Source organism: Equus caballus, chromosome 23 (genome assembly GCF_041296265.1).
Source record: "Equus caballus isolate H_3958 breed thoroughbred chromosome 23, TB-T2T, whole genome shotgun sequence".
NCBI lineage: Eukaryota > Metazoa > Chordata > Mammalia > Perissodactyla > Equidae > Equus > Equus caballus.
The window spans coordinates 53287756-53309809 of NC_091706.1; the positions used below are offsets into that span (position 1 = coordinate 53287756).

At 41.7% G+C, this 22054-nt stretch overlaps 1 protein-coding gene across 1 annotated transcript in view; it reads right to left on the reverse strand.

Moving 5' to 3' along the window:
• Positions 1 to 7531: 7531 nt before the first annotated feature.
• Positions 7532 to 22054, reverse strand: part of LOC100147174 (interferon beta) — a 32131-nt gene continuing 17608 nt past the window's right edge. Inside the window, exons 3-4 of the mRNA XM_001917573.3 lie at positions 12980 to 13142; positions 7532 to 8292 (exon numbers count right to left, since the gene is read on the reverse strand). Coding sequence (XP_001917608.3) covers positions 7743 to 8279 — 537 coding nt within the window. The 5' untranslated portion in view covers positions 8280 to 8292; positions 12980 to 13142 and the 3' untranslated portion in view covers positions 7532 to 7742. The remainder of the gene's footprint in view (positions 8293 to 12979; positions 13143 to 22054) is intronic.

Genomic DNA, 22054 nt, shown 5'->3' on the forward strand with positions numbered 1-22054 from the left:
CTCGCCGTGACCGACCCTCCGGCGCCGCCCGCCCAGCGGGACGCGCCTGGGGCTCCGGCCGCGGACTCGGGGAGACCCGGCGCGTCGCCGTCCGCGGGAGCCCGGCCCGGGCGAGGCGCCGCGGGGCTCAGGGACCGCGCGGGGCGGGACAACGCGGAGCAAACGCTTCCTTTCGGCCCGACGCCGCGGGGAGCTCCGCCGGGGCCCCGCCAGAGCCTTCCGCTGCCTGCGCCTGCCCGCGTCCATCCTTCCCTTTCTCCTGGAAGGTCGGGGCCACACCGTTTCCAAGAGCGCGCGCTCATTCGGGGACCGGCGGCTCGAGGTCAGAGCGTGCTGTGGGCTGTTTCCAGGCTCAGGAGGCTTTCTGGGGAGAAAGACACGAATTCGGGGAAACGGAGACGCAGCTACAATCTGGACACAAATCTTCGGAATACTGGGACTCCCCGATGAAATGACTTGGGGACCCGGACAGTGCCTGGCTGGGACTTCTTGGAGCCGGAGGCAGACCCAAACTATGTTCCCCTATGTACTTAGTTTCATTATCTTTTTAATGGCTAAGTTTTCCTACAGCGTAAAAGGAGATGAAAAAATATTTAAAAGTAAGTGTATTAAAATTGGCAAGACTATTTTAAGTTTAAAAATATTTTATATATGTCCAAACAAGAATAGATTATAATTTTACTTTCTTCGCTCGAATAAAAGGAAACGCATCGAGTCTTTTCAAAATAGACTTCTTTGATAATCTTGTTTTCATTGTTAAGAATTGCTGTTGTTGAAATTTTTGTGACCTGAAATGATTTTAATGAACATTAGTTCACTGAAGTTTCTTTTGCAACATCCCCGCTGTGACTAGGATTTTCTGTAAAACGTTCAAAGCCACCTGCCAATTTGGATAAGATTGCACTAAGCCAAATTCGTGAATCATTTTAGAAGATCCAAACAGGAAACCGATTTTATATTCCCAATTACTGACGATGAATCTTGCGTAAAATCATTTAAAATGAAATTTCTGCAGAACTCCAATCCTCCAAAAATTTAGGAGCCAAGTCAGTGGCTGCTTTTTGAAAATCAGACGTATTCATTGGAAAGTAATTTTCTCCTGTTAAATATTAAAGATCTGAAGGCACGTGGTTGAAATTTTTGTATTTCCATCTCCAAGTTGAAATTAGGATTCTATAAACTCCTAACCTTTAAAATATGCTATATCCCAGAATCACTGATACTTTCATCCAGTGATTCATACATTTCCAATTTCATAACATTTATGTCAGTTTATTTTCAAAGTCGTGAAGTGCACTCATGTCTGTTTCTAACGTTTTACTCATCAACATACTTTCAAAGTTACTTTCTCTCATTTGTTGTAAGCCAAACGGTGGGCCTTCTGTGAAGCCGGCTGCTTTTTATATAGATGAATGTTTTTTATTGCAGAACATTAACAACTCTTCCCACTTGGTTCTAAATATCATCCCACCAAATTAAATTGCATCCAAATGTGGAGTCTATTGGTGCCAGCTTGCTTCTGGTTCCTGCATAACGTACATTGTCATTTGAGGTCATATCTTGCAGTGTTTGGTACACAGCTGTAGTGTGTGTGTGAAGCGCCATGACTGCATTTGACCTTGAGACCCATCAGGTTCTCTAAATGTTTTTAAGGTAGTTTTTCGGACAGGCAAAACTATAAAAATGGGTTTACCTTTTGTACAATACTCAAAAATGTTATCATATTTCAAGTCACAAAAGCAGCGTTGTTGCAGATTAAATCAACCTTATGAGTTGAATAAATTATGCACAAATTTAGCATCATCATTTCTGAGGGAAATAATGGATTGTTCATTATTGTATGCACTTGCCATCTTTCTGCTTTTTTCCTATCCTTGGCCAAGAGCATTTTTATGTCAATATGATATTTTTTCCATTTATTAATTTCATAAACTAAACATTTCCAGGTTTTTCATGTCAATAAAGTCAATAAATCTTTTTCTATTGTTTTGTCATTATTCTTAATGAGAACATCCCTAAGTCTGACACATTTGTTCACAATGGGCTGCAAACGGTGTATAAAAAAAGGTAAAGTATTTTTCTTATATTCTTGATAGTAGTTCAGATCTAATATGGTTTCCTAGGAGAATTATGAATGTCTTTGGAAGTTTATTACACAAATAAGACACAGATTCCTTGTTATAATTATATTTCAACTAAATTTAGAAGCATTCCAGCATTGGACTTCCAGTGATTTCTTGTGATCCTCCAACACCTAAATTTTTTTGCCATGAAACATAACAACATATAAGATCACTTGCAAACTTTCCATTTTGGTTTCTCTGATTTAATCACTGTCTGTATAGCATCATCTATTAAATTGTAAGTTTGAATAGAGTTTAAATACTTCTGTTTTAGAAAAGCATCAGGATGAAAGATGTAAATTTTGTGGTTACAAATTCTTTTTAACTTCTAAGTGTGAAACTTTTTTGTGCTTAGAATATTTCATTCTGTGTTCTTGTTAAAACTGCATGCATGGAAAACAAAATATCCTTTGGAATAATTATCCTAGTGAATGAATTTGTCATTAGAACACATTTTTAAAACATAGATTTTGAAAATCTTTGGCATCATGTGAAATAGATTTTCTAAAACATCTATCTTGTCCCTGGTCTAAGGTGACGGACGAGCTTTTCAGAGAACCAGTGTGCGACACAGCCAAACCAGACCAAAAACTAGTGAGAGAGTTAAGTTATAATCAATAATTCTACACCTGTGTTCCTACTTTAACATACAAACCCGAATAATAGATGTTTCCTTGAAATCATATGTTACCTTGTATTATTTACTTTCTTGCTACCTAAATGCTACCGTATCAGGAGAACAGTAGGACTAATTAAGTGACAATTAGTAGAAATTAATACACTAATTAAACACAATCGGTGTGAAAAATGTTATAATATTTTTTCTATCATCCGTTACAACAATTAATTTTAACTCTTTTAAACTATTTATTGGATACACAAAATTTTTTGGCTATACTATTGTGTATTCTTAAGATATATACATACAAGGCTTTTGAAAAAGAGACAAATAATATGGGACTGAGCACAATAATCTATATTACATAGTTAACAACAATGCTGTTTCTTTCTATTCTATGATGCAGTAGGATATTTTTACTCTTTTCCAGTAATACTTCCCCTGCAGTTGGGGGAGCATCCTTGTTTTCTTTTACGGAGTGGGAAAATGGAATACAGTCAAATGCAAAGCTCCTTTTGAGTTGCTGCTCTGCTCTTATCAAGTCCACATTAGACTGATTCCTGGGTCCGTCTACTGTGACGACATCAAGCTAAATTTCCTCTCAAAAAAAAGTGTTTGAGCATGAAATACTTAACGCAGCATTTCTTCATACTATCCTGTGAATAGCAGAGCGGCCATTTTCTGTAAGACAACATGCGAACACGCCCGATGCCCAGAAAAAGCTTCCACCGTGTTCTAAACTTTCTCTCTCTACTGCGTGAGGCGCGGTTCTAACCCCCGTGTGCCTGCGCTCAGCTCCTGCACAGGCCTGCAGACCCCGCCCCGTCCTAGAGTTTCCATTAGGGGGCACCAGTGTGCCCGTCACCGAGAGCGTCAGGGGAGCCGCAATCACAGCTCCTCTTGGCGAGTCCTGGTTGACCGTGGACCATACAGACGATGATGATCTGTAGTATTATGTGAAGGCAGGTGTCTTTTACTGTGTTCAGAGTCTCAGTAACTTTCAATCTTCATTTTCTTTAATTCTTATAATATCCTGTGTGATAGTTACTACTATTATTGGTTTGTTTTTAAGATGAGAAAAGACAAAACCAATGATTTGATTTCACCACAGCCACAGATTTCGTCAGAAAGCAGGGTTTCTCCCGCCTCCCAGTGCCGCGTCTTCACTGGCACTGAGTCTTCAGTTCGCTGCACTGTCTCTGCTGAGCTGTAATTAAACACGGTCATTGCTTTAATGTCTGTCTTTCCTGCTTCCTGGAAGGGACCCTACGTGGAGGCAGGAAAATGTCAGTATTGAAGAGAAGCAACGGGACAAGGGAGAAATGTCTGGGTTGAGTTGGTTGGGCGCAGACGGTCTGGTATTCTAACCCAGACTTTTAATGACCGTGTCTTCTTGGGAAAATTATAGAACCTATTTAGTAATAGTAATAGTGCTAATAATATTGAAAATAATATTTACCTTACAGGTAATCAATATCTTGAGAAAGAAACGTCAGCTACTGTATGTAAGGCGATGAACAGAGTTAAAACCATCAATGGTAGCCAGTAGCTATGACCTCAGAGGTTCAAGAGCTCGGGCAGGAGCAGCCCTGGTAGGAAGGTTGTTTTGCACTTTTTTTAACCTTGGTTTTGATTTGTAAGCTATATATCCACTAATGAGTATATATCTTGTTGTATTTTTAGATATAGATGATACCCAGATCAATACATAGAACATTTTCAGAATCTCAGAAATCTTGCTGTGCCTTCTCCCACTGCATAGCCCCAGGCCAAAGGTAACCACGAATCTATGGCCTCTGTTACTAGATATTTGCTTTGTCTGTTTTGGAATTTCATATAAATGGCATCGTACATAAGATAACTCATATTTGTGTCCTTTAATTCAGTGTGTCTGTAACCAACTTACTCTCCAATGAAAACTCTGTAATTTCTGGTTAAAAACACATCTTTGTCAACACTTGTTTTGTAATTTATGCTTGTTTTCCATTTGCCCTTCTTCAAGAAATAATGATGTCGAAAACATTTTGCATGTGCTTATTAACCCTTTTATGAAGACTCTGTTGAAGTCTTTATTTTTCTATTCTGCCTTTTTAATCGATTTTTAGAAATGTTTCATGTATTCAGTATGTCAGTCTTCTGACAATTTGCTTTCTAGATTTCTCCTTCACTCCGTGGCTTGCCTTTTCACTCGATTAATGGTGTCTTTTGATGAATGACGCTCTTAATCTTAATGTAGATCAATGTGTCAATCTTTTCTACAATGGATGATGCTTTCGTGTGTCCTGTATAAGAATTCTTGGCTTACCTGATGGTCAAAAAGATATATTCATATATCTTATTCTAGAAAATTGATAGTCTTAGCTTTTACATTGAGGTCTGTGATTCATCTCAAATTAATTATTTTGGGGAGTGGTGGAAGATTAGCCCTGAGCTAACATCTGCCACCAATCCTCCTCTTTTCACTAAGGAAGATTGGCCCTGAGCTAACAGCCGTGCCCATCTTCCTCTATATTTTACATGGGACGCCTGCCACAGCGTGGCTTGATAAGCAGCGCGCAGGTCCGCATGTGGGACTGGAAGGGCGAACCCCAGTCCACCGAAGCAAAATGTGCGAACTTAATCGCTGTGCTACAGGGCTGGCCCCTCAAATTAGTTTTTTATGTCAGATTTGAGGTAGGAGTCAAAGTTCTCTTTGGTTCCGTGTACATACCAATTGTCCAAGCTCCGTTTATTGAAAAGCCTATTCCTTCTTCCAGTTCAATTAACTGACACCGTAATTGCGAATCAGTTGCTAATATTTGGATGGGTCTGTTTCTGCACTCATCACACTATGGGTATAAAATAATGCTTATCTGGAAATATGTTTTCTGTTTTATTCTTCTTTAAAATTACCTTGATTATTCTAAATCCCTGGCATTTGGATATAAATTGAGACTCAGCTTGTCAATCTCCACACCAAGATCTCCTGCATTTTCCTTTGGATCACAAAACTGTGTAAATCAATGTGAGAAAAAGGAACATTTTAACACCATTGAGTAATCCAATCTACGAACATCGTTTATCCATGCATTTATATATGTGTTTTTAATTTGAGATGCATTTCTCGTGAATTTTAGAGAAGTTGCGGGGGGGGGGGCGTGGTAAGTTGGACAGGGCACAGAGAGTCTGACTATCCTCTTGATTAGTCTGCCGATTAGTCTGCATTTCTACGCGCTCATCTTGTTTTTGACTCCAGGGCAAAAGGAATCATGGCTGCAGAAAGGATTTTGGCCGAGCTGGGGGTTTGGAGTTGTAGCGTGTGGGGGATGGAGGGAGTGAGGAGGTTTATTGTTTTATGAGGACCTTGACAGGCTTGGGACAACAAAGGCAGTAGACCCACCAGGATGGCGCTTCTTGGGTCTACAGCGGGTGTGTTACCTCTGTCAGTCAGAAGAGGAAGCTCCGAGCTCTGAGCAATCTGTCTTCTGGGGAACCCTTGGCTGAGGTTTCTTCTCAAGGCCGAATCCCTGAAGGGAAATCAGAGCTCTGTGCTGCCCCAGGAGAAAATGCCTTGAGACAAACAAAGTCTGTATGTGATTATTCCCTTTGTACCTTTTTTGACCTTCACTCACTAGCTGTGTGACCTTGAGGCAGTTACTAAACCTCTTTGAGACTTCGTTTCCTGACCTGTAAAATGGCCATCACGTCGTGGTCCCACCGGAGGGATGCATGTGAAGAGGACTAAATCCGGTTACATACATCAGAGCTCGGCACAGTGCCTGGATGGCAGCTGCTCATGGCAGGAACAGGCATAATAATGCACGTTCCCAAGGGGTTCAGTACAGACAGAAAGGCAGCCATGCTGGCCGGTGCCCAAAGAGCTCCTAGGAAATCTCCAATTTCCCAGTGTAAGCCCTGGGAACATTGGCGCCCTCTCTATCCCACCTGAATTTCCTTGTCTCCCCTGCTTCCTGGTTTCTCACTGGCCTGAGACTGGACCTAATCTGCTGCACCTGCCTTGGCCTTGGCTTTGGGGAGAGTGTGGCCTCGGAGACGCAGAGCAGCAGGAAAAGCGGGTAGGATTTTCCTGGAATTCTGATGAACAGGACGGAGGGGCGCAGGAGCAGACTTGCTTCTGTGGAAAAATAGGGAGCAAACCCAGGCAGATGGCAGGGGTACAAAGCAGAGTTCTTTCTCCCTCTGTGTGTGCGCCCTGGAAGGAGACAGAGATGCCGGCTCCCCTGAGACACCCATACAGCTTAGTTGTCCAATGAAGAGTACCATAAAGGGACTGCCGCTTAAAGTGTCCCAGAAGTGCCTGGGACTTCTCCCATTTAGACTTGCGAGGCACGGAAATATTGTACAATCCTGTGGGGTTGAGGGGGAGGGGGGAGGCAGAGCATCCCGAAGAGAGTAGGGATGAGCTTCGGGCAAACGCAAGAGCTGACGTATTCCTCTGGGTACCCTGAGAGCCATCAGATTGTAACTGTGGGGCCAGAGAGTGGGGCACAGGGTAGAAGCAGCAGCCCCGTCCTCTGGGTGCAGAGCCCCTGCCTGTCTCTCTCATTTTAATTCCGTTTATATGGGGCTTAAGCGGCATTTCTTGTCCTGTATGGTGGAGGTCCCCTTCTCACTTCTTATCTTGTATATTCCACATGGCTTCCTTGCATTTTAAATTCCTTGAAGGCAGGGGCCAGAAACCATACTAGTTTGCAGGCACATTTTACAAGGAACAGCTAGTAAATACTCTGCACTTTGTAATATGGGTGATTCTAGAAATCAAGTTGAAATTGAGACGGCCATGTTGACATTTGTTTCATAAAAAATTTATTTTCCAAGGTAAAGGTTTAAATAAATAAATAAATAACTTAATTCATAAGTTAGTAAAAAATTTAAAGTCTGTAACTGTCCTTTCCCATGCAGTGCCTTAGCTGTCAGTCACTTCAAGAGCCTCTGCTGGTGAAGACGCCTGCAGTCACTGTCAGCATTGTCCCTTCTCAGAGATGCAGGCTGGGACATCCTCAGTCTTGGAGGTAATCTATGAGTCCGTTAAGGAAGGCTAAGTTCCTGAGCATTTCTGCTTGGACCACCGTCCAGGCACAGTGGCTGTACTTCTTGGCCTTCAGGTACTGCGAGATGCTTCCGTAGTATTTCTTCAGGCGCAGAATGGTCGTGTTTCCCCGGGTGGAGCTTTCCTCCTCCATTATTCCCTTCAGGTTTGTCTCCAGATGGTCCATCTGCAGATGGACTTCCACAAGCAGGTTCTTAACGATGGTCTCATTCCAGCCAGTGCTAGCGAAATTTCTTCTGAAAATACGCAAGGTGTGCTGGAGCATCTCATAGAAGACCAATGCGGCATCCTCCTTCTGGAACTGCTGTGCTTGCTCAATCTCTTCAGGGAACTGGAAGTTCATTGTGTCCTCGGGGCAACGTTGAGGGGCTCCATTCAACTGCCACAGGAGCTTCTGACATGCTGAATTGCTGCTTCTTAGTTGGGACCAAAGCAAGTCATAGTTCACAGAAAGAGCCGTGGTGGAGAAACACAGCAGGAGGGCCATTGGGAGGATCCACCTGTAGGTCATGATGAAGACAGGAACAGCGTTGCCTTTACTCCCTAGGAGCCCAAGTGGAGGTGGCAACGGCTTGAGCTTAAATGTCCTTCCTCCGTGAGTGTGGGCTATTTATACGGGATGGTCCTCTACTCTTTCTATTTCAGAGGAATTTCCCACTTTCAGTTCTCCTTTTCTGTTTTCCTATGTCATTTACATTATTTGTAGTCTCTCAAACTTAGGGGAAAACATACAAACTCTGTAGTCTCTCAAACTTAGGGGAAAACATACAACCTCTGAGGATTTCTAATGTTTTGTAAAGTTTCAGTGAATTGTTAAATACCAAAAGAACAAAATAAGCTAAATCACTTAGGGCTCTGCTATTACAGAATTCTGTCATTTGGCAAAGTAATTTTTATTTTTTTGTTTTAGTATTATGAGATGTTTTTGAGGGGTCTTTGTATGGGAGTTTCCTTTTTCATAGGAATTAGATTTAATTCCCAATTACACTATCACAAAACAATAAATATATGCATTTTATGATTTTAAAAAAGACAACCTACCTTTTTGTATCTAACATCGAATAATGTTCAACAAAGCATATCTAAATTTTTTTTGTAGGGCCCCAACCATGTACAGCAAGACACACATAGCTTTCTCAGCCACATTTGTTGCTTTATCTGGCAATCTCAACTATCTACAATATAACCGAAAACTAGGAATGAAGCTTTATCTCTAAGCAGACAAAATGAGTGCTACACAGGCCATGCACAAAAGCACATGGTCCCCTTTATAGGGGACCAGTGTGACCATTATTGAGGGCCAATGTGTTCTTATTTAGTACATATTTCTAACAAATCTAAATGTCTGATTTTCATTCCCATACAAATTGATACCACATATTAGAAGGAGGTTTAGAAGGAAAATGGGAGGAAAAGAAATCCAGCAATCAGGGATGTACTGTTGAGACAAATGGTCCTCTTTCAATAATGCTGAGGCCATTTTGTTGTTAGAGTGTACTAAACGGTTTTCATAAGAGAGAAATCAGTAAATAAATAATCTTATGGATTGTACATCCTGTTTAAGTAGGCAGGGAGACAAGTCAGACATTTTTAAAGATTTCAATACAGAAGTAAGTTACAACAATTATGATATTTAAAGTAATTATTTTTGGTTTTCAGAAGCCCTTGCATTATCTTTCACCCTGAATTTCCTGAATCCCCATGTGTGCAAGGAACTGTAATGTGACCTGCTGCAGATTGTAATCCACGCTTTCATGGATCGTACAGTTAAGTAGGAGAGAAGAGCATTAATCAAAGAAATACACAAAGGTAAAATGCAGCACTGACATGTGGTCCAGAGGAGAGGTTCGTGGTCCTGTGGGTTCCCATGCTCTGGGGACATAATGTAGTGGGAGAGGTTAGAGAAGACGGCCCTCAGGGAGTGACACTGGAGCTGAAATCAGAAGGAAGGTCAGATGGTACTGCATGTGCAAAGACCCTGTGGCGGGAGGAAGTGTGGTGGGGGTAGAGGGCAGGACCGAAGGCCGTTGTGACCTTGAAGTCAGAGAGTGGTCTGACAGTGGTCGAGATGAGGCCAGAGGGCAGGTGGGAGCCACAGAACACAGGGATTGTGAGGTGTGTTAAGAAGGTTTTCTTTATCCTAAGAGCAGTGGAGGCCATGAAAGCGTTTTAGGCAGGGTAGAGTAACTTGATTAGGTTTTGGGAAAAAAACACTCTCTCTACATTAAGCGCAATAAGTCATGGAGGGAGGCCAGATGGATGCAAGCAAAACAGGGGATTTATCAACATGTTAGACCAGGAGGCTAGTGGTGGAGGTGAATACACTCATTTATGTGAAACCTCTCATTTCCTGACAACATCAGGTTCAAACGCTTGAAGAAACTCTCCATCATTTTACAGCAGGCTGCATCAGTTCTGTTGGTTCTGATGATTTCCGTATACGCTTAATGCTGAGGACATTGCTTCTATTGCACCAGATTGAAGTAGAGGCTGAAAGAATCTGGCTAAATGTGGATTTATAAACCGAGAGCAACCCTGAGCTCCAGGTTTCCCGTCATCAATAGCTCTCCTGTCTTCTGACCTTTACAGTATGCTCCACCTATCTCCCCAATATCCCTCCATTCCTGTTCCTTCTTCGTTGGCTGTGTGTCATCAGCTCTCCCCAGAAGGACTATCTATTGGTGGTGTCAGAAGTTTTCCTGAAGAACGGCTTGTGCTTGAGCTGCACCGACACAATGCCTGCTGCGTGGGGCGGAGAGGAAGCAACTTATCTTTCCTTCTAAATTAGGGGAGTGGGAAAGCTACCAGTGTCATTCTTTCAAATGAGTGAAGAGTATCGAGAGTTGAAATGATGGAGGAAACAATCCGAGAATATGAGGACAAGATTCTGGCAAAGTGGCAGTGGTAGCAGCGTAGATTTGGGTTTCCCTGAGTCCCCACACAAAAATAGACACTGCGACTAGACAGAAACCAAAACCCCACTTAACGTACAAAGTGGGTGACATGAACCACAAAACACAAGCAGATGAGGACAAACCACCAATTGCCAAAAAATCTGCTTGGTAGTATCGTGATGTGGAGAAAGCAGAGGAAAGCAATGGACCTGAGAACCCCAAATAGCCGAGAGGTATTTACTGGAAAGCCATCCGGGCTAGCTTGAGAACAGCAGCTGAAGCTGGGGGTGATTTTGCCCAACGCAATAGCTGGTGAGCGTGAGGGGCCTCGGCAAGTTCTGAAAGCAGTGAACTGGTCTAGGATACAGGTAATTTTCAAACCAACCAGGCACAGCTCCCTTTGGGAAAGGGCCCTCCACTGAGGGGAAACTGCTAGAGGTGGAATCAAATTTGAGCAGGATAGAATCAACAGAGACAAGGAAAGAAGGCCAGACCAGTGCGGTGGACAACTCACAGAGCAAGCCACCATGTTCCTGAACACGTCACCAAAGCAACCGAAGAGGGAGCTCTGTCAGGTAGAAGAACCACTGAACGACTTCTAGAAGTCAGGAAAAATAAGCTCTTATAACATCGAACAGCAGCATAGGAGGAGGACTCAGTCTCACACAAAGTTAGTGTTAGAGGAAGGAGAGGAAGGAGCAGAATCAGATCTCCACAGATCGTGAGAATACACCAGGAACACAGTCAGCACAATACAGACCAACATTTTAACAAGGTGTTACCAAGGAGTTTGATAACATTAAGAAATGTCATGAAACAACATAAATCCGAATTAGAAGAATTCAGAAATGAAGTAACATATGAAAGAAATGTTTAGAAATAAAAGAAAGAAACGCAATTTCACTGAGAAGTTCTAGTCATGAGAAATGAGAGGATTTGGGGAAATGTGGCGCCAGAGAGAAGCTTCAAGCTGGAGAAACCTCAGCACCTGGAGCCACTTTCCCACAGAGCAGGGTGTGGATGGAGGGGCGTCATCTTCAGGAAACGGAGGATGGGTCAACGTTATATAATCCATGTCACGTTACAGGAAGCAGATTATAAGGTAAAATGACGAAAATCGACAAGAAAATTTGGGTATTTTCAATATCACATTGGAGTAAGGAAGACCTTTCTCAACAAGATATAAAACCCTGGAACTAAAATAGAAAATAGTGATAAATATGAGCATAAACACCTCATGAATTTCAGGATGGCAAAAAATAAAGTCAAAGTGAAAGAGCAACATTAGAAACAGTGTCCACACACAACAAGAAAGGGATAATTGTCTTCATGGAGAAACAGCCCCTAAAACCAGTAGAAAACTATCCAATAGAAAACATTAAAATAGCCAGATAGCCGGACAAGAAGTACAAGGGCCAATAAAGGATGAAAATCTGCTCAGTGTTACTAAGAAATGGGAATCAAACTAATAACAAGGCAGCCAATTTTCCCCATAAGGTTTTCCAAGGGCATGGACAAATAGTATTCTCATATGCACTCAATGAACGCATAAACCTTTTACAGAGTGGGGAAGATTGTATCTTCAAACGTGTCCAGAACAATATCCCATCCCACGTGGTAATCTACAGTGTTCTTTGACTCTCGACCCATCAAGAGGTGGGGTCTGTGTCCCTCCTCTGGAACCGGGGCAGAATTCTGTGGTAGAGCAATGTTGTGTAATTTCGGAGGCTGGGCCAAGAAAGAGAATGCAATGTCTACTCTGTGAGCTGGAACTCTTGCTCCTGAAGCTGTCCGCCACCATGTAAGGGGTCCAACTGCCCTGCACCTGCCAGGCTGTGAGAGAGCCCAACCCAGCTCGCAGGGAAAGACCACGTGGAACTTGGCTATATATTTCCAAGTTTTAAATTTCAAGCAATGGAATTATCCCTTTAACTTGCAACCCGACTGCTAGGAATTTACCTATGGATATTCCTGCTGAAGTATGTATATGCATGTACATATGTGTGTGTATATATTATACAGTATATGTTCTATCAACATTTATGAATGTTCAGTGTAGTAGTGTCATAGTAAAAAAGAGAAATTAAGTATCCATCAGTAGAGAATCAGTTCAGTAATAGTATGGAACACACAAAATGGAATACTGTATAGCCATTAAAAAGTAAGATCAGCAGATATGGACCTATACACCAGATATATTTAACCAAGAGAGTAATACACAAAATAATATATGGCATTATCATTTGTCTTATAAGGTGCTAGAAAAATATCCATATTAAATTTGGATACGTGCCTGTAATTTCTTCTCTGGGCACGTTCACTCGTGTATTGTCGGTAGTTCCCCTAGGGGAGAATGCTGAGCGTGAGGATGCAGCAAGGAGGAAAATCCTTTCCCTTTTCTCTTTGTCCCTGTAGAACTGTTTGTACATGGGTTTTTCCCTATGATAAAAAGATAACTGGAAGATAGGATAATTAGTCATTTTCGTAAGTGAGTGCACTTTGTTTGAAAGAATTTAAGGTGTTACTAAAGTTTTAACCTTTCTTTTGTTTTATCCACATTCAAAATTTTTTCAATAATGAACATCTATTATTAGAAAATAAAAAGCACACAGTTATTCAAAAGCAGGACGCAAAATTGTACGTAAAATGCAGCTATGTAAAAATATGTAGAGAAAAAATTAATGAAAGGAAACATATCAACATTTTAATTGTGGTTATGTTGGACTTGCAAAACGAAAGGGTGATTTTTTTTTTCTTTATGTAGTTTTCCAATTTTCCACCAGTGAACATGTTCTTTAATTACAGATTAATCAACACTAAAAAAAGAGCCAATGAGCCCCCAGTCTTTCTGGTTATTCGGCTTCTTCTGTGGGTTTCACTTTCTCTTGCCTTTGACCTTTGCATGCGAGCTCTGCACAGAACCTCAGCCATCACATGGGTCCATTGGTCTCAGTGGATGGAGGTCATCCGAGGAGTGTGGTCACGGGGGCCTGGTCCTCCAGAGAGATTTGCACCCTAGTGTACAGCTGACCTCTCAGGTGTGACAGGGGGACCTCCTCATCCGCCTCACATCCAGTGGCCTCTGATCCTCCATGCTGATAGAGGCCATTACCAAATGGAATGAAAATAATAGTGGTGGCAGTAGTAACAGCAGTGTTAGTTACCATCTATTGAGTGCTCACTAGATGCCATTCTCTGAAGAATCCTCATAGTAAGCATTTGAGATGGGTATTGTCATCTTCATTTTATAGAAGAGGATACTGAGGTTCAGAGAGGCTAAGTAATGTGCCCAAGATGCACACAGCCAATGAGATGGGTGGATGGCATTGAAAGCTCTGCTTTTTCCTGTGTATCACAGTTAGAATACGAAGCAGATCAAGTCGGTGCCTTCAGATGGGTCCGTGGTGCCAACCGTGGTGGTGACGGTGACTCTCAAAGGAAAAAGGAATGACCTGACAGGAGGATGAGGGGCCCTCAGTGCGCTGGGTGCAGGGAGTCTGCCTGAAGCAGCGGGGTGACCACCACAGGCAGAGGCGGCTGTGTGAAGGTGACACGGTGGAGGGCAGTCTCCATCAGCGCTGTGCAACAGAAATATAAGGCAAGCCGCAGAACCAATTTAAAATTGTGTAGTAGTGGCATTAAAAGAGGAAAAAGAAACAAGCTAATTTTAACAGTATATTTTATTTAACATATCCAAATAGCATCATTTCAACATGGAATCAATATAAAATTATTAGTGAGATAGTTCCATTCTTCTTTTTCATACTCTCTTCAAAATGTGATGCATATTTTTCCATTGGTAGTACAGTTCCTTGGACTAGTCGCGTGTTCTACAGGCCACAGGTGATGAATGGCTACCATAATGGCCGGCACAGCTCCAGAGGGAGGGACAGGCACGAACAGAGCCTGGAGAATGGACACATTTGCAAGGAGCAAATAGAAGGAACTTCTAATTGTGGACACGCTGAGTGTTCGGATTCAAGGGGATTGAGAGTGGACAACTCAGCTTGAGATGTGCCGTGGAGGCTCTTGAATGCCAGTGGAGCTCTGGTACTCAATTCAAGAGATTCTTGGCCAGAGAGTGGACTAGAGTCGCGCCCTGTTCTTTTTGTCAGTGAGCAGGGGACATTTGAGCAGGTGATGGGCTGGTGAGCATCATTAAGAAGGGCAATCAGCCTCTGCACTAGGAGGCTGCCAAGGTCAGTCTTCTGCTGAGACACACACATTCACTCATTTATTGAATAAATACTTATTAATCACTACATAAAGAAAAATGGTGAATCTTGTCATTTTATTGGGGTATTTTTAAAATGTCTTTCAATAAAATATTACTGTTGGCTGATGGTATGCATGCACATTCTTTCTGAGGTGTATTCCAACATATTTTGTGCCTTGTTGTTACAATTATGAATGAAATGATTTTTTCACTACATTTTCTAATTTAGAATAGGACTAACTTTTCATTCCACACACCCATATATATGGAGGTTATCAATTCTGATTTCGTATCTGGAAAACCTTGTAAACACTATGTCTAAAAGGTTTTTGTTGACTTTTCAGATTTTTACGTAAACAATTACATTGAATTCAAGTTAATAATTGAAAGGATTGAAAATAGCAAGTGTGATGACAACATGGAGCAAGAAAGACTCTCAAACATTCCTGTTTGGTGTGTAAATTTGTCCAACCACCTTGGGAAACATTAAGGCCGACTCTAGCAAAGGTGAAAATCTGCATAGCCTATGACCCAGCACCTACACTCTTAGGAATTAGCCTGGAAAAAAATCAGGTAGATATGCCTCAGGATATATGTACAAAAATATTCATTGCAGCACTAGTCATAATAGACCCAAAGTAGAAACATCCCACATAGCCCTTAAAAGTTGTATGGATAAATATATTGTAGTGCATGCATGTAAGAGGATCATAAATAACAACACAAATGAAGAACTACAACCATATGCACAAACAGGGATAAATCTTACAAACATAATGGTGAGCTAAAGAAATCAAGCTCAAACGACTACATATTCCGTTTACATGAAGTTGAAAAACAGGAAAACTAGACTGTATGATTTAGGTAAAATTATAAAGGAGAGAGAGGAAGCGATTCCCATACAACTGGAGACAGCAGCTCCCTCTAGTGAGGAGGGATGGAAGAGGGGCACGTGGGGGTGGTGACGGTGGTGAGGCTTCCAGAATGCTGCAAAATTTGGTTGTTTTTATTGGTTGGTGGTTACATGAGTATTTGCCTTAATTATTCATTAAAATTTTACTTGTCTTTTGTGCATTTTTGTGGCTATTTATGTTTCCCAATAAAAGAAGATTAATAAACAAGAATCCAAGCTGTGCATGCATACTCTTACTTAAATCTGTCAGCTGATAATCCTGAACAATATCAACCACAAGAGTATAATGTTTTCCCATACTTCTTATGTTTCTAAATTATTATGAAAACCATCAGAATTCGAAAATAGTTGAAGATGAACAGAAAGTCAAACTCACTGTGGGCAGTAAGTATCATTTCAACCTTGTATGATGACGATGTGTATGAGTGGTTCTCAAAGTGTAGTCTGAGGGCCCCTGGGGTTCCCAGGCACTTGCAGAGGTCTTCAAGGTCCTCCATTTTCCAACTACATATCTGTGTGAGACCAGATTTCCTTCTTGAAACAAACTTGAAACAAAGCAACGTAACCCAACACATTGATTGCAGAGAAGATATGAGAACACAATTGTCTTCTATCAAGCCAGACATTAAAGAGATTTGCGAAACTTCAAAACATTTACATTAATTTTTTTGTCTTAGATAATGTAGTTATTTTTCATAAAAATGAGTTTTTGTGTTAAGATGTAAAGAGTTTATCTTCGTTATTTTTAGAAGAATAAATCTTTAAAACATTCTCAGTTTTAATTTCCAACACGGCAAATATCAATAAATATAACTCCCTTAAAGACAATGTCTGTGGGTGTCTCAATATTGTTTTTTTTGGTGCCCAGAGCTAACATCCACTGCCAACCTTCCTCTTTCTGTGTGTGAGCCACCACCAAAGCATGGCCTCTGACAAAGGAGTTTTGGAGGTCCACGCCCAGGAACCAAACCCTGGCCACTGAAGTGGAGAGCACTCAACTTAACCAATGGGCTTCCAGGGCTAGCCCTCAATAATTTTTAAGAGTATTCATAGGTCCTGAGAGTAAAGCATTGGAAAGCTGTTGATGTTGGTAAGATTTGCATGTATCTTTTTGGGTGGCTAATTGAGGATGAGTATTATGGGTTCATAATAACGTTAATCTCTTTCTTCATTGGTTGTTCTAGTCAAACCACAGAAAGAGGGATGTGGTATTTTCGCCAGCCTTTGGTAGAAGGTGTGGTGTGAGATTATACTGGAGTAAAGTCCATTAGAAAAGGATGAGGAGAGAAGGTAATGAGGGCACAAGAAAGGAGAAAGAACTTGGTTCAGAAACAGTACTGTCCACAATCATAAGTGAGCGGTAATCTCACCAAAATCCCTGGAGAAGTTTTGCTGGATAATGTGGAGAGTTCCTATGACACTGAGGAACCACATGAAGAAGCCTGTATTCAGGGTGAGGGAAGAGTCTGTCTTCCCCAGTCTTCCACCTGCTGTCTCCCTCTCCTCCTCACTCAGCGCCCGAGGCTGATTCTGCCCAGGCTGGGGTTTCCCTGTAACCACAAGGCAGCAGCTGGTGATGTAGCAAATCTACCTACAGGCCTCCAACCTGGCGTGAAGACGCAGGGTATGTACATAAGATCTATGGGACCCTGGTTTCAGACTCTTTTTTATTCTTTTTCCGTTTCCCGCATCCCAAATGTCTCCTCAGCCCTTTGAGGAGACTCCTCCCTCAGTTTCCTCCTGGTCCCCTCGGGATCCAGCAGGGACTAGGACACTGTGCTGAGGGTCCTGCCTAACTCTCGCTAGCTGTGCCCCTCCTGCAATACAGACACACAACCAGAGGGTCCTACACTCTGCACCCCCTGCAACACTGGGAATGCTCCCATCAACAGGTTGGTGGCCCAGGGACACACAGAGGCTGACTACCCAACATCTCCCACCATTTGCTGCCAGGCCTCCCGCTGCTGCTGCTAGACATTCTAGTCTCGGTATCTCAGATACAGAGGCAAGTTCACACCAAGCCTGGATTTACTTTGTCTTACGATACCAGGCTGTTCTCTTAGCTGGACTTATTTAATTCTCATAACACCTCTTAGGGGTAGTTTGAACCAGGCCTAGGGATGAGAAAAGAATTAAAGGGGCGGCACAGTGACAGCAGCTGCTGAATAAGCATCAGCTCCTTCCTTCTGCTAACAAGTGGGTGTGCGTTATTGTCTGTTTTCTGTGTGAGTTTCCTGTCTCTGAAGCAGTTTCTGGATCGTCTTTAAAGTGAAACAGCCTAAAGCAAAACCTTCTGCACAGTTAAAACTTACAATTTAATTTCATTTTATTACATCATTGGGCATTACAAAATGAACTAGAGGATGCAGAAAGAACAATGAGCTTGATGCAACAAGTGAAAAGGAAACTAAAAGTAGGTTGTCAAACTAGATCTGAAGAACGAGGCTGGGCTTCCCCTCTGGCCCAGTGGCTTGGCTGAGTGGAGCACACCGGATCTTCACAGAGCAGAGGATTCTTCTGGCTGCCTGTCAAGATGCCTGTGTTATTCTCCTGGAAACTTTTAGCTCCTGAACTTGAGGGAGAACCAGAAAACCAGTGGAGGAAGGTGTGTCCTCGTAGGCAGCTGGTGTGTGTGCCAAGAAGAAATGGCTCTGTCTAGAACTCCGGGATATTTGCTGTGACACGCTTGGGCCCGTCATCTCAGTGAATGGCTATTTCTCCTCTTGCTTGTGCAGTGGTTGAGCTGGCACTAAAAGTCTCCTGGACATTTCTCTGGGAACCACCTCATCTTCCTGTCCATAGACCTAGAACTCGGGGAATAATCTTCTAGCCAGATTTCAATAGAAGAGCTGCCATGGAAGGAGCACTTACTCAGGGCCAGGTGCCATTCTGAGCATGTTACAGAAATTACAGCAATGCTCACCGCAGTTTTATGAGGTTGTCCGAGGGTTATCTTAACTTCACAGATAAGGAAACTGGACACAGCGAAGTCTCTTTCCCTTTCCTCTGTTAAGAAATTTAACCATTTTATTCGAAAACATTGGGCTCCAAGTTTTAGCAGAAACATTCAGGGAATGGTGTCACTTTCCGATCTCTGATTTCTAGACCTGTTGTAAGGAGGGAAACTTGATCTTCTTCCGAGCTCTTATTTGTTATTCATTTCTCAGTTTTATAAAATGTCCAATTTTGCCAACCCTTTGATTTAGCTCTTGCTTCCAAATGGCCTGCACATCTCTGGCCGTTCTCCCCTTGTCCAATTCTATTCATGCCTTTCCATATCCATCTATCGGTTCTAAAGTACCAATGATTTGGTGTCTCTCCATTTACCACCCCCCGTGCCCATGGCTCTTTGCCAATACAACACTTCCATTAGAACACTTACCATTCTTTTCTGTACTTGGTGGTTTATTTCTTCTCTCTTTTCCAGGAGATTAGACTTTTTGAGTCTGAACTTTCCATCTGCAGTCATTAGCACAGTGTCTAGCCCTGGTAGGAACTTAAGTATTGCTCATTGAATAAATAATGTGCTAGGAATATGTGCTTTGACAAGCTTCTGAGTGTCAAATTGCAAGGTGTTGTCTCAGCACTATCTGTTCAGAGTTCATCTCGTAAGTTCTCTTGACAAGAATTGGAGCACCTGCTCTATCCCTGAGCACATTCATAGGCCATGTGGACAAAGGAAAGAAAGTCAAATTCAAAGTACAATATAAACTGCTTTCACAAAACTTAAATATTGTTTTAGACATGTTTAGCCCCAATGCCCGAGGGTCTTCTTGCTACTTCTTAGTCTCTTTTCTGCAGTGTTGCATCCAAAAGAATAGAAATCCAACATCCAAAGTCTTTGAAGAGCAATATCGGTCTTCACTGACATGCTTTAAAGAGACAGCCAAGTTGGAAAGTACATCATAAAATTATTCGGTAAAACATATTTAGTTCCTGTTTGAAAAGGGCATGGGAAGAGATGGAAAAGTATTCAATTCACTTTACAAGGCTGTTACAACCTTGATAACAAAGTCAGAAGAGAAAATCATAGGACATTCTTACCTACAAACATGAAGATAAAAATACCATGTTAAAAATTAACAAGTCAAATCCAAAGGCATATTATAAATAAACAACTGGAATTTTCGTGGAAGATTATGAAACTTCAAGAAAGGAAAATCTGTTCATGTAATTCACCATGTTGATATGTAACAACGAGGAAAACCAAACACTAATCTCAACAGGTCTCCCCCAACTCTGCTTTAATTAAAAAGCTGACCTTAGCCTAGTGAGGCTTGAAGAAAGAGCTTAAATCTGATCAATATTATTTTATCTATTAGGAATGCTTTCTGTTATAAGTAACAGACAACTCCGTTAATAGAGGCTAAAGTAATGAAGGCAGGTGCCTATCCCAATGTGGAAGGCTGTAGGGTGATGGCTGTAGTGTTCGATCAGCAGGTCAAAGCTGTGAGTGTGCTGGACGTGCATCTCTGGACTCTCTTGGTCTCTTACTGATGGGAAAAGGACAGCTATACCAGCCCCAAGCATCACGTCCCTACAAGGGCATCCCCAGTAAGAAGAGAGGAATACGAGCTAAAATCCTCTTGAGAAGCCCCCAGCAGATTCCCCACAAATCTCATTGTTTGGAGTTGTGTCACATGACTCTATCGAGCTTTATTTGTCTTGCCATCCCCACTTTGATTATAGACTTAGGCCTAAAGTGGCAGGAGAACCTGTAAAAATAAGACACAGGGATCACGCTGTTTTTCAAACGGGCAGCTAATTGCCCCAACACCTACATTTCCCACTCGTTTGAAATGCCACTTTTATTATATGCGAAGTTCCACTAATTAAATTGTCTTATCCTCAAAGCATATTCTGCTTTTTGATCTTCTTGTCTATTCTTGCAACAATACCACTTGGTTTTAATTTCTGTAGCCTTAGAGGATCGTTTGATATTTGACAAGTCAAGTTCATCTGTATATTTCTTCCTTGCTCGGATTTTCTTGTAAGTTATTTCTTCTTGATATATTTTATCGTCAGCTTGTCAAGTTTCATCTAAAAATTTTCTTGAGAGCTTGGCCCCGTGGCTGAGTGGTTAAGTTCGGGCTTCGCTTCAGCAGCCCACTGTTTTGCTGGTTCTGATCCTGGTGGTGGACCTAGCACCGCTCATCCAGCCATTCTGAGGCGGCGTCCCACACAGCAGAGCCAGAAGAAACCTACAACTAGAAAATACAACTATGTGCTGGGAGGCTTTTAGGAGAAGAAGAAAAAAAAATAAAAAAGAAGATAGGCAACAAATGTTAGTTCAGGTGCCAATCTTTAAAAAAACTAAAAATAAAAAACCCAAAATCTGGTTGAAATATGGATTAGGAATGCATTGAATTTATACACGAACACAGAATGCAGCGATTAAAATGAATGCAGTAGGTTTTTATGTACTAGTAGAGAAAAAGCTCTAAGATTTATTATTAAGTAAAAAAAAAGCAAGTAGGGCTTGATATACATGGAATAATAATATCTACACAATATACACTAAATTTTCTGTATGTGTAGATATACTAAATTCTGGAGAAAATATCTAGAAGGATACACATTAACTTTTTAGCAATGTGGGATTCAGGGGGATCCTCCAAGAGGTCAAGGGTCGGCTTTTTACTTTTTTGGGGGCTGTATACTGGGAAGTGGAATTACTGGATCATATTGTAGTTCTATTTTTAATTTTTTGAGGAACCACCATACTTTTATCCATTGTGGATAAAATTTTACATTTTACAATTTTCACCAACAGAGCACAAGGGGTCCAATTTTTCCACATCCTCGCCAATGCTTTTTTTTTTTATAGTAGCCACTCTAATGAGTGTGAGGTGGTATCTGTTTGTGGTTTTGATTTTCATTTCCCTAATGATTAGTGATGTTGAGCATCTTTTTCAAACGGGCAGCTAATTGCCCCAATGGCTTGTTGGCCATTTATATCTTCTGGAGAAACGTCTGTTCAAGTCCTTTGCTCATTTTTAAATTAGGTTGGGTTTTTTGTTATTGTTGTTACTGTTATGTATGCAAGACTTGTAACACCCTTTTATCCCCTCAAACTCTTGTCCTTTGGCTTTTCAGACATGGTAAGATCCGTCAGGTTCTCTGTATTTTTGACCGGGTCTTTCTCCCCAGCTCCTGAAATATAGAAGAGGTCGTCAAAGATCAAGAGGCATCTGAATTTCTTCATATAATTACTACAACCAACTCAGAGGTGAATAAGT